Below are 13,198 nucleotides of genomic sequence, written 5' to 3' on the forward strand. Positions count from 1 at the left end.
GGGGAAAATTATACTAAGAAGGTGATACTAAGAAGGACTGAAGACAGTGGGGGAGGTATCTCTACAGATGTATGAGAAGAACATTTTACATGGAGAATAACAAGTCTGTTAAAAAAAATAATGAGAAAGCAAAATTATAGAGACAGTAAAAAGATCAGTGGTTTCCAGAGGCTGGGGGGAGGGGTGAATAGGCAGAGGATTGTTAGGACAGTGGAACTACTCTGTATGATGCTATAATAGTGCATACATGTCATTATACATTTGCCCAGGCCCTAACAATATACAATACCAGCATAAACCCTAATGTGAACTAGGGGATTTGGCTGATGATGAAGCACTAATGTAGGCTCATTGATTGTAACACAGGCACCACTCTGGGGGGGATGTTGATAGTGGGGGAGGCTGTGCCTGTGGAGGCAGGAGGTATATGGGAAGGCTCTGTACCTTCCTCTCAATTTTGCTGTGACCTGAAACTACTCTAAAAAATAAAGTCTATATGATAAGTAACAACAATAGGAGGCCAGTATGGCTGAAGTAGAGTTAAGGGGAAAGAATAATAAGAGAGGAAATGGGGGCCAGATTTTTTAAGGCTCTGTAAGTCATGTTCATCTGACTTCTAGTTATTTACTATGAGTAAAACCATGGAAGGGAAGTATTGCAGGACTTTGAGCAGAAAATTGACAAATACTGACTTGTATTTTAACAGGATTACTCTGACTACTGGGTTAAGAATAGTCTGAATTAGATAAGAAAAAAAAGCAGTGGAACCATTTAGAAAGCTATTTAGGCAAACGATGATGGTGGCTTGGGCCTCGCAGGGTGGCAGAATTGGTGGTAAGAAATGTTTGAATTCCAGTATTCTTGAAAGGTAAAGATAATGGCATTTCTGATGGAGTAGATATGGGGTGAGGAAAAAAGAGGAGCAATCGAGAATGATACCAGGGCTTTGGCCTTAGCAACAGGAGAACACAGTAAGAGAGGAAGACTACAGGAGAAGCAAGGTCGGGGGTGCTGTCAGGGGCTCATTTCACACAGGGTGTGTTTGGGATGCGTATTAGACATCCGGGCGGAGATGCGCGGTAGGCCCTTGTGTGGAGCAGCCCGACTTCCAGGCTAGAAATAAAATCCTGGGAATATTCATCACTCACATTGCGTTTAAAGTGGCGAGACTGTGAGTCAGTGAACTGAGTATGGATAGAAGAGAGGCCCTAGGACTGAGCACCGCGGCACGCCAGTCTTCAGAAGTTGAGGAATGAGGAGGAAACATCAAAGACAGGGAAATCGTAGCAAGAATGATAGGAAGAAGTCCAGGCAGATGTGGTGTCCTGGAAGCTGTGTGATGAAAACATATCAAATCTGTTTGCATGTCAAATGAGATGAAGTTTGTATCAAATAAAATGAGGTCCAAGGAATGCCAATTGAGTTAAACAATGTGAAGGTCATTGGTGACTTGGATAAGAACCATTTCAGTGGAACAGTAAGGGCCCAAACCCTACAGTGGGAGCCAAAGACTTGAAGGAGAGCATTTGGAGACAGAGGGTATAGATGCCACTGGTATTACTTGGAGTCTTTTATTTTAAAAGCAAGCAGTGCAGTGAGGTAGCAGCTGGAGGAGAAATTTATCTCAAAAGAAGTCATTTTGATTTTTGTTTTTAGGTGGGAGAAATAACACCAGATTTATAATCCGAAAAAAATTACTCAATAGATGACAGAGGAGCGAGGAGAAAGTGCCAGAGCAGTGTACCTGAGCAGATAAGTGAATGGGGTTGGCCTCAGCTATGTTTTCAGCTGTAGGAAGAGAAGAGAAGGACTGTGTTGGGCACAGAGGAAGGCAGGCAGGTGGGAATGTGTTACGTGCTGAGCTCTCGAGTTGGGCTTATTGAACTTGAGGTGCCTGGGAGACATCTTTGTGGAGATGGCAAGTCAGAAGTTTGAAGCCCAGAAAAGCTTCAGATGTAAGTTCGGAGTTTGTCAGCATAATAGAGAGCACGTGAAACCGGACTGTGGTAGATGAGATGCTCAGGGAAAAGGCGTGCAGAGAGAGGAGTCGAGCACTGACACAGAACACCTTGGAGCGCTGGCAGCTGTGGAAGGTGCCGGGAAGTTCATAGGCAGCTGGAAATCAGAGCGTGGTGTCACTGAAGCCACGAGAAGCCAGCATTTCGAGAAGAGGACTAGATAGCTCTGTCAGAGGTTGCCAGGAGGCAGGCTGGACGTAGTAACAGTGAGGACTGGGGTGAGTTTTGAGAGCGCACTGCTTTTGAGGGGGTGCAGCAGAAGCCAGGTTTTGGTGTGGTGAGGAGCAGTTAGGCGAGAGAGTGGATACAGCGAACTCCCTCAAGATCTCAGGCGGTTACCAGGGCACGGGAAGACCAGGAAAGTGGAAAGTGAAGTGTGTCATGGAGTTTAGGGGAGCCTGTTTATTTTGGTTTAATATGGAGTAGACTTAAGTTTTGTTTCATGCTGGTAGAAAAAACAACAATGGTTTTACATAGAAATTGTACTCTTTATTTGCATACATATTTTTCTGAAGGGAGACTTTTTTGTAATTTTTGATGTTTCTGTCATTTGTTGTTTGGAGTTGATGCCGAATCAAGAAATATTCTTAAATGTAACTAGATTCACATTGTGACTATAGGTAATAAGGAAAGCGGTACATTTGCTTGGATACAGGATGGTTTACTTTCCTGGAATTTATTTAAATTATTATTTAGTCTATTTTCAGTAATTTAGTAGTGCAAGGGGTTTAAAAAAATTACTTAAAAATTTTTTAAAGCGATTACGTTTTAAAAATCAAAAGTATGTTCTTTGTTGAATCATATAAAATTACCCAGAACTGATGCACATTGAATTTCATTGGCTGCTGCTAACATCTTCCATCAAACTGCTGTAGATATAAGCTTCTGTATCTACTAGTACATTTCTACATCTCATTATGTAAAAACTGATTCTCCTTTCTCCCTTATGCGGTGTTAAAAAATCGGTTAGAACTGTGATTACTTCTAAGGGAATCATTTCTGCCCCCAGAACTATAATTTAACATAAACTTTATAATATTAAATTTGAGTATGTGTGTATGTATATATGTGTATGTAGGTAGGTACTTAGATTAAGAAGGAAAGAAGGAAGGAAGTGAACACAATCCAAAAATCTACTAATCACAGATCTCTTCCTCAATTTCAATTGAAAAACAAAGTAGATGCTATTAAGCAGACAAATCTATTTATTATTTAAAAGGAAGTGATTGTGATTTTTAACTTTAAGGGAAAAGATTGGGATTTGGAATAGTCAAGATCTAAGTGACTTTCCAGGATGAAACATATGGTACAATAGCCTATTTGGGACACCATAACTTGACCTTTAATTCTATTCCTTTTTTTTTCTTTTATGTTTTAAATTGTGTTAGTCAAAGTGAAAGGGAAGAATTTGAAAATGAGTTCAAACAACAGTATGAACGAGAAAAGGTGTTATTAACTGAAGAAAATAAAAAACTGACAAGTGAACTTGATAAGGTGAGTGATTCGATCTCATTTACACTCATTGAGCACATTTACATTCTGTCAGCGCTGCAGTAGAAACTGTGTATATAACTCTGTATTTGGTGCACATTTTGTATTTGGTGTACATTTTTTGTTTACTATTTCTCCTTATACGCAAGGATTGCTTATTGCACCAATCTGTACAGGAGTCTTCTGGAGAGAGGACATCTCATCTTATGCTTTGTCCCGTTTATGTTTTTGTTTGTTTGTTTGTTTTAATATTTTTATTGATTTCAGAGAGAAAGGGAGAGGGAGAGAGAGATAGAAATATCAATGATGAGAGTCATTGATCAGCTGCTTCCTGCACGCCCCACACTGGGGATCAAGCCCACAACCCGGGCATGTGCCCTGACTGGGAATCGAATTGTGACCTCCTGGTCCATAGGTCAACACTCAATCACTGAGCCATGCCAGCTGGCCCCATTTATGTTTTTGAGCCTCTGTTCTTTACTGCACTTCCCATCTATTCTCTTTTCTTACTCTTTACCTAATATTTATCACTGACCTCTGTCATGGCTAAGTTAAGGCTGGCCTTTAGTAAGAGCAGGAACAATTAGGTCAAACTAGAGAAGTTTTGACAACTATAATATACTAGAGGCCCAGTGCACGAATTTGTGCATGGGTGGGGTCCCTCAGCCTGGCCGGCGATCGGGTCCAATCGGAGCTGTCTCGCTCAGTCCTGATCAGGCCAATCGGGGCCCAGCCAGCCAAGGGGAGGGACCATGGGAGGTTGGCCGGCCGCAGGAGGTTGGCTGTGGGAGTGCACTGGCCACCAGGGGACAGCTCCTGTGTTGAGCGTCTGCCCCCTGGTGGTCAGTGCGCATCATAGCGACCAGTCGTTTGGTCAACCGGTTGTAACGGTCACTTAGGCTTTTATATATAAAGACTCATGATGGAGGATTGACAGTAGCTAGAAATAATAGTTGGTCTGTAAAAATCCAAAGAAACCAACTCTGCTTAAACTCTGTACCTTGAACAAAGAGCCAGAACCATAGGTTAAGCTTGTAAGTAGCCAGGTCAGTGAACAGAATTTCAAATGTTTGAAGGAATGTTTCCCCATTTAGTGTATCAGATATTTGAAATGGCCATCATTCTGCATTTCTTATGACAGCAGCTCTTAACAAACAGTCATAAAAATCCTAATATTAATCTTTAATGCTGTTATTTACATTTAAATAGGGTTTGGATAATTGTGCTTTATAGTGATTTTCCTCCAATAAAAGTATGTTCAATTATTAGTAATTTCAATAAAAGACTGACTCTCCATTCTTTCTGTTTTCCATTGTGTCCCATATATATTTTCATTTTTTTCTCAATACTTTCCCCAGGATTATTTCGTTTTCTAAGCACTTAAATTTGACTTTGCTCGCCCTGGCTAATATGGCTCAGTTGATAGGTTGGTTGGGCATCGTCCTGTGCTCCAAAAGGTTGCAAATTGGATTCCAAGTCAGGGCATATGCCCAGGTTTCAGGCTCAGTGCATGGTGGGGGACGTCAAGAGGCAGCTGATCGATTTTCATTTCACATTGATGTTTCTCTCTCTCCCTTCCTCTTTCTCTCAAATCAGTAAAGATAAAGTTTTTTAAAAAATTCACTTTGCTTGTTTGGTTGAAAGCTACTTAAGAAAAAACTGGTAGTTCATTTTGTCAAGTTTTATAGAGCTGATGTGCACAAGCATTGGAGATGGCCCAAGTAGTACAAATGGATTTTAAACTGAATATATATATATATATATATATATATATATATATAGTGTAACTGTTAGTTATTTCCACTATAATAAAACTAACAGTACTTGAACTTTATTAAAATAAGTCACATAATTGTTATTTCATATGTTTGACTAATATGACAACAAAATTAAAACATAATTTCTTTATATAAGGCAGAATTTTAATATTCTTTTAAGTTACCATGAGGTAAGAAATATAATTAAGCTCTAGATGTCCAATTCATGTAGAGTTTTAAGCAGATTACCTAGCAAAGGATGATATTATAGTTGAAGAAAATTTGTATTGAAAAATAATCTAATTGAATATAGGTCAAATCTTATATTCATTCCTTGGTTTTATTTCATTATTAACTATAAAGTTCTGCTGATTTTACAAAAAATACATATTTAGAGATAGTTTTTAAACAATACTCTTGATTCTGGTGAGAACTGAAAGATAAAAATAAAAACCTATCTCCTAAATTTATAAAAATATAACATTCCCTTTCTTGCTAAATGGAAAGTTGTGAGGAAGGATGAGTAGCACGTTGAGAGCAAATTCATATGGTAGGTGAGCATTTAATGACTAGTGATAGCAAGGAAACATTTGGTCCTGCAGAAGGAAGGAAGGATTTGGGGGTTTTGCTTCCTTTTTTTTTTTTTTTTTTTTTTTCATTAGAGAATGAAATACAGGGTTTATTTGTGGGGGGAGCGGGGGAGAAGCAGCCAGGGTCCAAAGACATTTGGGAATTTGAGCCAAGTGTAGGCTGACCATGGCAGGGGCTGGGTTTGTAGGCGGCCTGAATGAGACTTCTAACACTCAGTCCTGACAGCGGAAACCTACGGTACAACTGTGAAATGCTAACTTCCACACAGAAAGTCAGTCACGAGCTGAAATGACCGAAAGAGGAGGGTCTAGCTCAGTGGTTTTCACCAGGGAAGCATATGACCTCTACAGCAGACCAGGGGGAAGGGAGGTCAGGGTTCTGGGGAGACTAGCCATCAGCAGGCAGGGCCAGGGATGCTGCATGCTCAGTGAAGGACTGTCCTGCCTCAAATACCAGGGGCACCCCCGTAATCTACCTGGGACCAAGCGAGGATCGGGGGCACCCTCCCCCCTGCTGCCTCTCCAGTTGGTGCTGATGGCTTGCTAAGAAGTTAAGTACAGCTGTGGGGACCTCTGGAGCTGGGAGGGTCTCAGGAGACCTGCACACGGCTGCTGCTCGGATCCTTTTCTGCTCGGGCGGGTGAACTGCGGCTGATTTATGGTGAGGACATTACTCTGGATCTCGTGGCTCAGCTGGGTCTGTAAATCACTCAGCTTCTTCTTCAACCCAGAGAGGGCTGAGAGGACGCTGGTTTCAGGGCGCAGAGAGCCACAGGACTCCACGTTGTAGTAAAACCTCTCCGGCTTGCCGTTGGGGTCGTACGGAGCCTGGGACTCATCTTCATCCAGCTCTGAGTACTTGCTCTTTGGCCCTCCTCTGGCTTGGGGTACACTGTGTGCCTCAGGGCATTGTCGGGATCATATCCAAAAGCCACCCCTGCAGTCGGGTTCCACTTAGCGTGTTCCTTGCCAAAGCCCTTCTTGGCACAGGTGCGGGGTCGCAGCTCCTGGCCCTTGTGCAGCTTGACGATGAGGATGTCGTCCTGGTCCACGTAGTCATTAGGGTCCTTATCTCGGGATGTCACTGGAATGACCCCGGGGCTGTTGGAGATGAGGTCTCGAGACATGACGTGATGAGTCTGGTGTTCGTTGCACCGCACGTCGAGAGTGAACTCCACCGAGCACTCGGGGCAGAACCCCTCGCACGTGCAGTCCCGGAGTACTGAGCTTGTCCACAGTGTCCTCGCTAGTGAGGGGGTCAATCCAAGCCGTGAGCGATGAATCCGTCGTGAAGGACGGAGGAATTGGCGTCAATCTGAACCCAGTCAATGGCTATTATGGGCACCTCGGCGATGAAGACCCTCCGAGTAGAATTAACCACCCTGAGGGATGAAAACAAGCGGCCTGAGGGCACCGCGGCCTCGACAAACGGATCCCCCCAAAACCCCCTGGTTCCAAAGTGAAAACCATGGCACGGCGCAGGGGCCCAGCAGACTCGGCCCGTCCCCGCCCACCTCCACCCCCGTCTTCGGCCCCCGGCGCTCCAGAGCCACCTGCTGCTTCTTTTTTAACTTCTCCACTTTTGCTCCTTTCATTCAGCTTTAACTTCTTTTTCTGTGTAACTCTCAGTCCACCTAACTGTACATCTTCACTGTTTCTTTCCATTTCTTCATTTTCTGGTTCGGTGTGAATTGAGTGTTTTCTCCACGAGGGGTAAGTAGAGAATACCTTTGCTGCTGCTGCCCCAGCTGTTCCATGGGGAACCAGCCTGAGGAGAAGTGAATTTCCTCTTAGCAGTTCTTTAGGCCCCAACTGTGCCCAGGTCTTAATCCGGAAAATGTGACCGAGACTGACTCGGTTCTTGGTTCTGCAAGAGCAGGCTTGGCGGGCACAGGCTACTGCGGATGTCCCATACGAGGATCACTCTATGGCTGAGCCTGAATCTCCACGCCGCTGGCGGGCTCTGTAGTGCTCGGTTTATGGAGGGCAGCCCCAATGGCCGGCAAATCCACCCGCAACAGAGAACGGCACGGTGCCCTGCGGCGAAAAGTGCCCACCTGAAACCCAGGAGATGACAGTCACCGAGGGGTCCGCCAAGATCGCCTTCCCCAGCGCCAACGAAGCCTTCTACAACCCAGTGCAGGAGTTCAACCGGATCTGACATGCTGTGATCACTGAGTTTGCTCGTGTTCATCTTGGGGCCAAAGGAATCCAGATCAAGGTGCCAGGTGAAAAGGAGGTGCAAAAGGTGGTGGTGCACTTGTCGGAGCAAGAGGAGGACAAGGCTCTATTGAAAGAGGGGGCAGACCCGGCCCCTGGAAACCAGCCTCCAACAGCCACTGTGGGGAGATCGGAGAGGAAGGCCTGCGAGCGCTGGAGGGCCTGGCAGCCTCAGGTCTTTGTTCCACTTTGCCCGAGAGGTGCCTGGGCTCTAATCCGTGGTTGCCAACGATGCCTCTGCCCGAGCTGTGGATCTCACCCGCCATAATGGGCAGCTCAACGAAGTGGCCTACCTGGTACAGCCCAGCCAAGCAGGTGCCCGGATGCTGATGTACCAACACCAGCGGGTGTCGGATCGGTTTGATGCAGCTGTGCAGGCTGTGAGTGAAGGAGGGCTGCTGTGCGTTACCTGCATGGACATGGCAGTGCTGGTAGGGAACAGCGGGGAGACATGCTACAGCAAGTACAGGGCCATGGCCCTCAAGAGCCAGGCCTGCCACGAGTGGCCCTGAGGATCGTCCTACACAGCCTGCACCTCCGTGCTCACTGCTCTCAGCGCTTCATGGTGCCACTGCTCAGCATCAGTGCTGATTTCTGGATACGTGTTTTTGTTGTTGTCTTCACCAGCCAGGCCAAGGTCTAGGCTTCAGCCAGCAAGCAGGCACTGGTGTTCCATGTGTGGGCTGCAGAGCCTTTCACCTTCAGCGCCTTGGCAAAGCATCAGGGGTCTCTGGTGGCCGGGTCAAGTTCTCTGCAGCCTGCGGTCCCCTGTGGCCCCTGAGTGTGAGCGCTGTGGGCAGCGGCACCAGCTCGGTGGCCCACTATGGGTGGAGCCAATCCATGACCTGAATTTTGTGGGCCATGTCCTAGAGGCTCTGAGCACCAACCCCGGCTGATTCCATACTTCGGAGTAGATCCGAGGAGTCCTGAGCATCGTCACCGAGGAGCTGCCGGACGTGCCTCTGTACTATATGCTGGACCAGCTGAGCAGCACCATCCACTGTAGCACACCCAACCTCCTGCAGCTGCAGTCAGCCCTCCTCCATGCTGGCTTCCGGGTCTCGCTCTCCCACGCCTGTAAGAATGCTGTGAAGACGGATGCCTCCGCCTCAGCCCTCTGGGACATCATGCGCTGCTGGGAGAAGGTGTACCCAGTGAAAAGAGAGCGGCTGTCTGAGACCAGCCCGGCGTTCCACATTCTCAGTGTGGAGCCCAACCTACAGGCCAACTTCACCATCTGAGATGATGCCAACCCCAGCTCCCGCCAGCAAGGACTCAAGCGCTTCCAGGCCAACCCCGAGGCCAACAGGGGCCACCGGCAGTGGGGTAAGGCAGTGGGCGAAGCTATGGAGGACAGACGCAGATTGCTCCAGAATAAGAGAAAGGAACCAGCTGAGGACCTGGCCCAGCGGGCTGCCCAGCTTAAGACATTTCCTTGCAAGAGGTTTAAGAAGGGCACCTGTAAATGGGGAACCAGTGCTGTTACTCCCACAGACCCCTGACACCCAAGGCCACTGCTGAAGCTGCCCCCATTGACTGTCCACAGACCCCCAACCAGAAGTCCCCTGGGTCTAGGGCCACCACTGGTCCAGGTGTAGATTGAGCCAATAAAGAGATTTCACCTTGCAAACACACACATACACACACACACAGTATTTTAGATATAGAAGCCAAAAAGCAATTATTATGTTAATCTTGAAACTTAAATAACTTTTATAACTAATACATTCTCACATTCACATTTTTAAACTCCAAAGATAAACAGAAAGTAGAAAAAAAGTTATTTCCAGAAGTCTGCAAGTGTCACTTTTTATTAACTTACTACAAATAAAATTAGCCATGAATTCCATGGAGTAAAAGTAAATGGTTTCTAGTAAGAAAATATATCATTTGCATCTTGTTTTTATTTTACGTAAAAGCAAAATTACAAAATATGTGGAAAATGTTCAACGTGAAAGGTACCCATGATGTCATCATCACAAAACAACTGTTCTAGTTTTGTTTCTTTTCAAGTTTTGTTTGTATACATATCCTAATATATAAAAACCCAAGGTCCGTAACATCCGCAACAACCGGAGGCTCGACCAACCAGAAGTCAGTGCTCGGTTGCCGTGATGACCCAGCACTGACTGCTGAGGGGACTGCGGATCTGGAGAGAGGCCTGGGGAGAGAGAAGCAGGGTCTGATCTGTAGCCTCCGTGGCAGCTGTTGATCAGCCCTTGCCTCTCTCTTTCGCTCCAGGCCTGGCCAGCAGCTGCGCCTCTCTTTCTCTCGGGCCTCCGCTGGGCCTGCTGATCAGCCCCATCTTTCAGATCAGGCCCGTTGATAGGCCCGAAGATGCTGACTGGCATAGAAACAGACCAATCAGAACCTAATCTGGGTGAACTGCAAAGGCAGAACCTAAGGTGGGGGCTGAGGAGGGGTTTTAAGGGCAACAGCTGTTTGGTGTAAGGTGTAAGAAAGCAGTTCAATTTTTAATGACCAGTTTGGCAGTATAGTGCATATGGCTGGCTATCAGTCCAGATATAGGGATTATGTATTTTTGTCTGGCAAGAGCATCTCCTCCTGCTGAAAAAAGGCTCCCCCCTCCATTTAAGCAATCCTATCCTATATAATCTATACTACTAAAAGAGTAATATGCTAATTAGACCGGTCGACCGGCCATCTTCCAGATGTCTGACTTCCTTCCAGACAAAGCCATGGTGGTGGGGGCCAAGGCAGAGGCCGTTAGGGGCGATCAGGCTGGCAGGGGAGGGCCGTTGGGGGCGAGATCAGGCTGGTAGGGGAGGGCAGTTGGGAGCAACCAGGCTGGCAGGGAAGGGCAGTTGGGGGCGAGATCAGGCCGGCAGGAGAGGGCAGTTGGGGCAAGATCAGGCTGGCAAGCAAGGGCAGTTAGGGGTGATCAGGCAGGCAGAGGCAGTTGGGGATGAGATCAGGCCGGCAGGGGAGTGCAGTTAGGGGTGATCAGGCAGGCAGGCAGAGGCAGTTAGGGGTGATCAGGCAGGCAGGCAGAGGCAGTTAGGGGCGATCAGGCACGCAGGCAGGTGAGCGATTAGGAGCCAGTGGTCCCAGATTGCGAGAGGATGTCCCACAGGGATCAGGCCTAAACTCCTCGGTGGTCAGACATCCCCCAAGGGGTCCCAATTGGAGAGGGTGCGTGCTGGGCTGAGGGGAACACACCCCCCCCCCCATGCACGAATTTCGTGCACTGGGCCACTAGTCTATAATAATAAAAGTGTAATATGCTTATTAGACTGGACAGCTGAACAACCTTCTGGACGAAGCTGGGTCTGTGAGGGCCCAGGAAGCCACTGCGGCTGTGAGGGCTAAGACCCTTGCACGAATTTCATGCATCGGGCCTCTAGTTACTACATAAATGCAGTCATACATACGTTCTATTTTTAATCGGCCTTTTCACTTAAAATGTTATGAGCATTTTCCATATTTCTGTGTAGTCTTATAATTATTATGAGCCAGATACATTAAAGTACAAATAATAAATTCCCATACAAAATGGACTAATACTTAGGTAAATTGACTATGTGCCAGTCCTCTTCTGAGTTACTTTATTTGAATAATTTAATTCTCCCAGTACCTCTCTAAGGTGTACCCTGTTCTCACATTTTATACACAAGGACACTGAGGCAAAGGGAGACTAAGCTACTTTTCTGAAGATGTAGTCTGGTTTCAGAGTTTGTGCTTTTATTTAGTAACAACGACTAGATTAACTTTTTTTCTGAGTAAATCTGTTTAAAACACCTTGTAACTATTGTAATGTGGCAGTGCAAAATCTGAATTTCCTTCTCTTGCAAATCTCCCACCGAAACCCCAACCACAAATTAGTTGGATGAGCTGTCAAAAGCAATGGTAATCAAAAAAAAAAAAAAAGATGTGTTGTAAGAATTAGTGAAGACACTGCATCTGCAGAAAACATTCTCAGAAACAGCTGGTGGACTTCTGGCTCTGCTAATATGAAGAGTTGATGAATCCTCCCACTTGTCAAAGTGCACACTTACCAAAAACAGTCATTTCAGCGTTCTTGGAATTAACCAGAGGAAGACCGCTACAAAGCATTGCTGAGATCAGTTAAGGAATGTCCAACCCAGTGGAGAGATACCACGTTAATGGGTTGGGCTCAGTAAAGTCTTGGCTGCCTTCTTATCTCCCCAGTGCCTTTCTGCAGATGAGTATTGTAGGAAGTATTCCTATAGTATGAAAAAATTTAATCCAATCTATGATATTCTGTTATAGCAGCCTGAATGGACTAAGCTAGGAACCTATAAATAAGAGACTTGAAAGATCCAGCAACCTCATTAAGCCATGTTTACTGTTGGCGTCATGACTTAATTTAACAAACTGTTAAGTTTTTTGATATTTTGGGATAACTTTTTGAACAGTTACTACCTCTGTGATGATATCAAAAAACTTGTTAAATTTGTTAAATATGATAATATTGTGGTTATATTTAAAGAGAGCCTGTTTTCTAGAGCTCTCTATACACAGAAATGTATACTGATAAAATATGTCTGGTACTTGCTTCCAAATAATACAGGAGGATGGGTAAAAAAACGAGTACAAATGAATTAACATTGGCATTGTTGAGTGTGGTTAATTGTTGAGCATGGATGATGGGCTCATAGGAAGTCACTTATACTATACATCCATTCTTACATATGCTTGTAAATCTTATACTTTTTTTAAAAAGAGGATGAATAGAAGTATCGAACACATCATCCAACTTCAGAGGGAAGGTGGAGGAGGGGGTGAGATATCAACCAAAGGACTCGTATGCATGCGTATAAGCATAAACGATGGACACAGACAGTAGGGGGTTGAGGGCATGTGCTGGGGGGAAGGGTGGGAACGACCAGGGAAAGGTCAGTGGGGGAAACAGGAGACATATGTAATACTTTAAACAATAAAGAATTTTAAAAACAAAAGGATGACAAAGAGACATTTTCAGACCAAAAAAAAAAAAGAGAGAGAGAGAGAGAGAGACATTGTTTCTGGCAGAATTGCATTGTTTCTGGCAGAATTGGGGAGTTCTTCAGGCAAATGGAGAAGGTTCACAAATGGTATCAATTCAATGTAGGGAGAAAAGGGGAAAAGCAAAGGCAGATGG

The 13,198-nt window shown here is 45.5% G+C and overlaps 1 protein-coding gene and 2 pseudogenes across 13 annotated transcripts in view; 2 read left to right on the forward strand and 1 right to left on the reverse strand.

Annotated features, from left to right (window-relative positions):
• The window catches only part of CDC42BPA (CDC42 binding protein kinase alpha), a 203,235-nt gene that overhangs the window by 125,514 nt on the left and 64,523 nt on the right, over window positions 1-13,198 (forward strand). For all 11 annotated transcript variants that reach the window (XM_080651309.1, XM_080651299.1, XM_080651303.1 and 8 more), the window contains one exon: window positions 3,407-3,512. In XM_080651309.1, coding sequence (XP_080507435.1) covers window positions 3,407-3,512 — 106 coding nt within the window. The remainder of the gene's footprint in view (window positions 1-3,406; window positions 3,513-13,198) is intronic.
• LOC308238732 (DNA-directed RNA polymerase II subunit RPB3-like) lies at window positions 6,400-7,613 on the reverse strand (annotated as a pseudogene). The gene is made up of 2 exons: window positions 7,585-7,613; window positions 6,400-7,238 (listed from the first exon to the last, which is right to left on the reverse strand). The product of its transcript is annotated as a DNA-directed RNA polymerase II subunit RPB3-like (transcript).
• On the forward strand, window positions 7,761-9,679 carry LOC308238883 (tRNA (guanine(26)-N(2))-dimethyltransferase-like; annotated as a pseudogene). The gene has a single exon. The product of its transcript is annotated as a tRNA (guanine(26)-N(2))-dimethyltransferase-like (transcript).

Source organism: Plecotus auritus (assembly GCF_963455305.1).
Source record: "Plecotus auritus genome assembly, chromosome: 14".
In the NCBI taxonomy this organism is placed as follows: Eukaryota; Metazoa; Chordata; class Mammalia; order Chiroptera; family Vespertilionidae; genus Plecotus; species Plecotus auritus.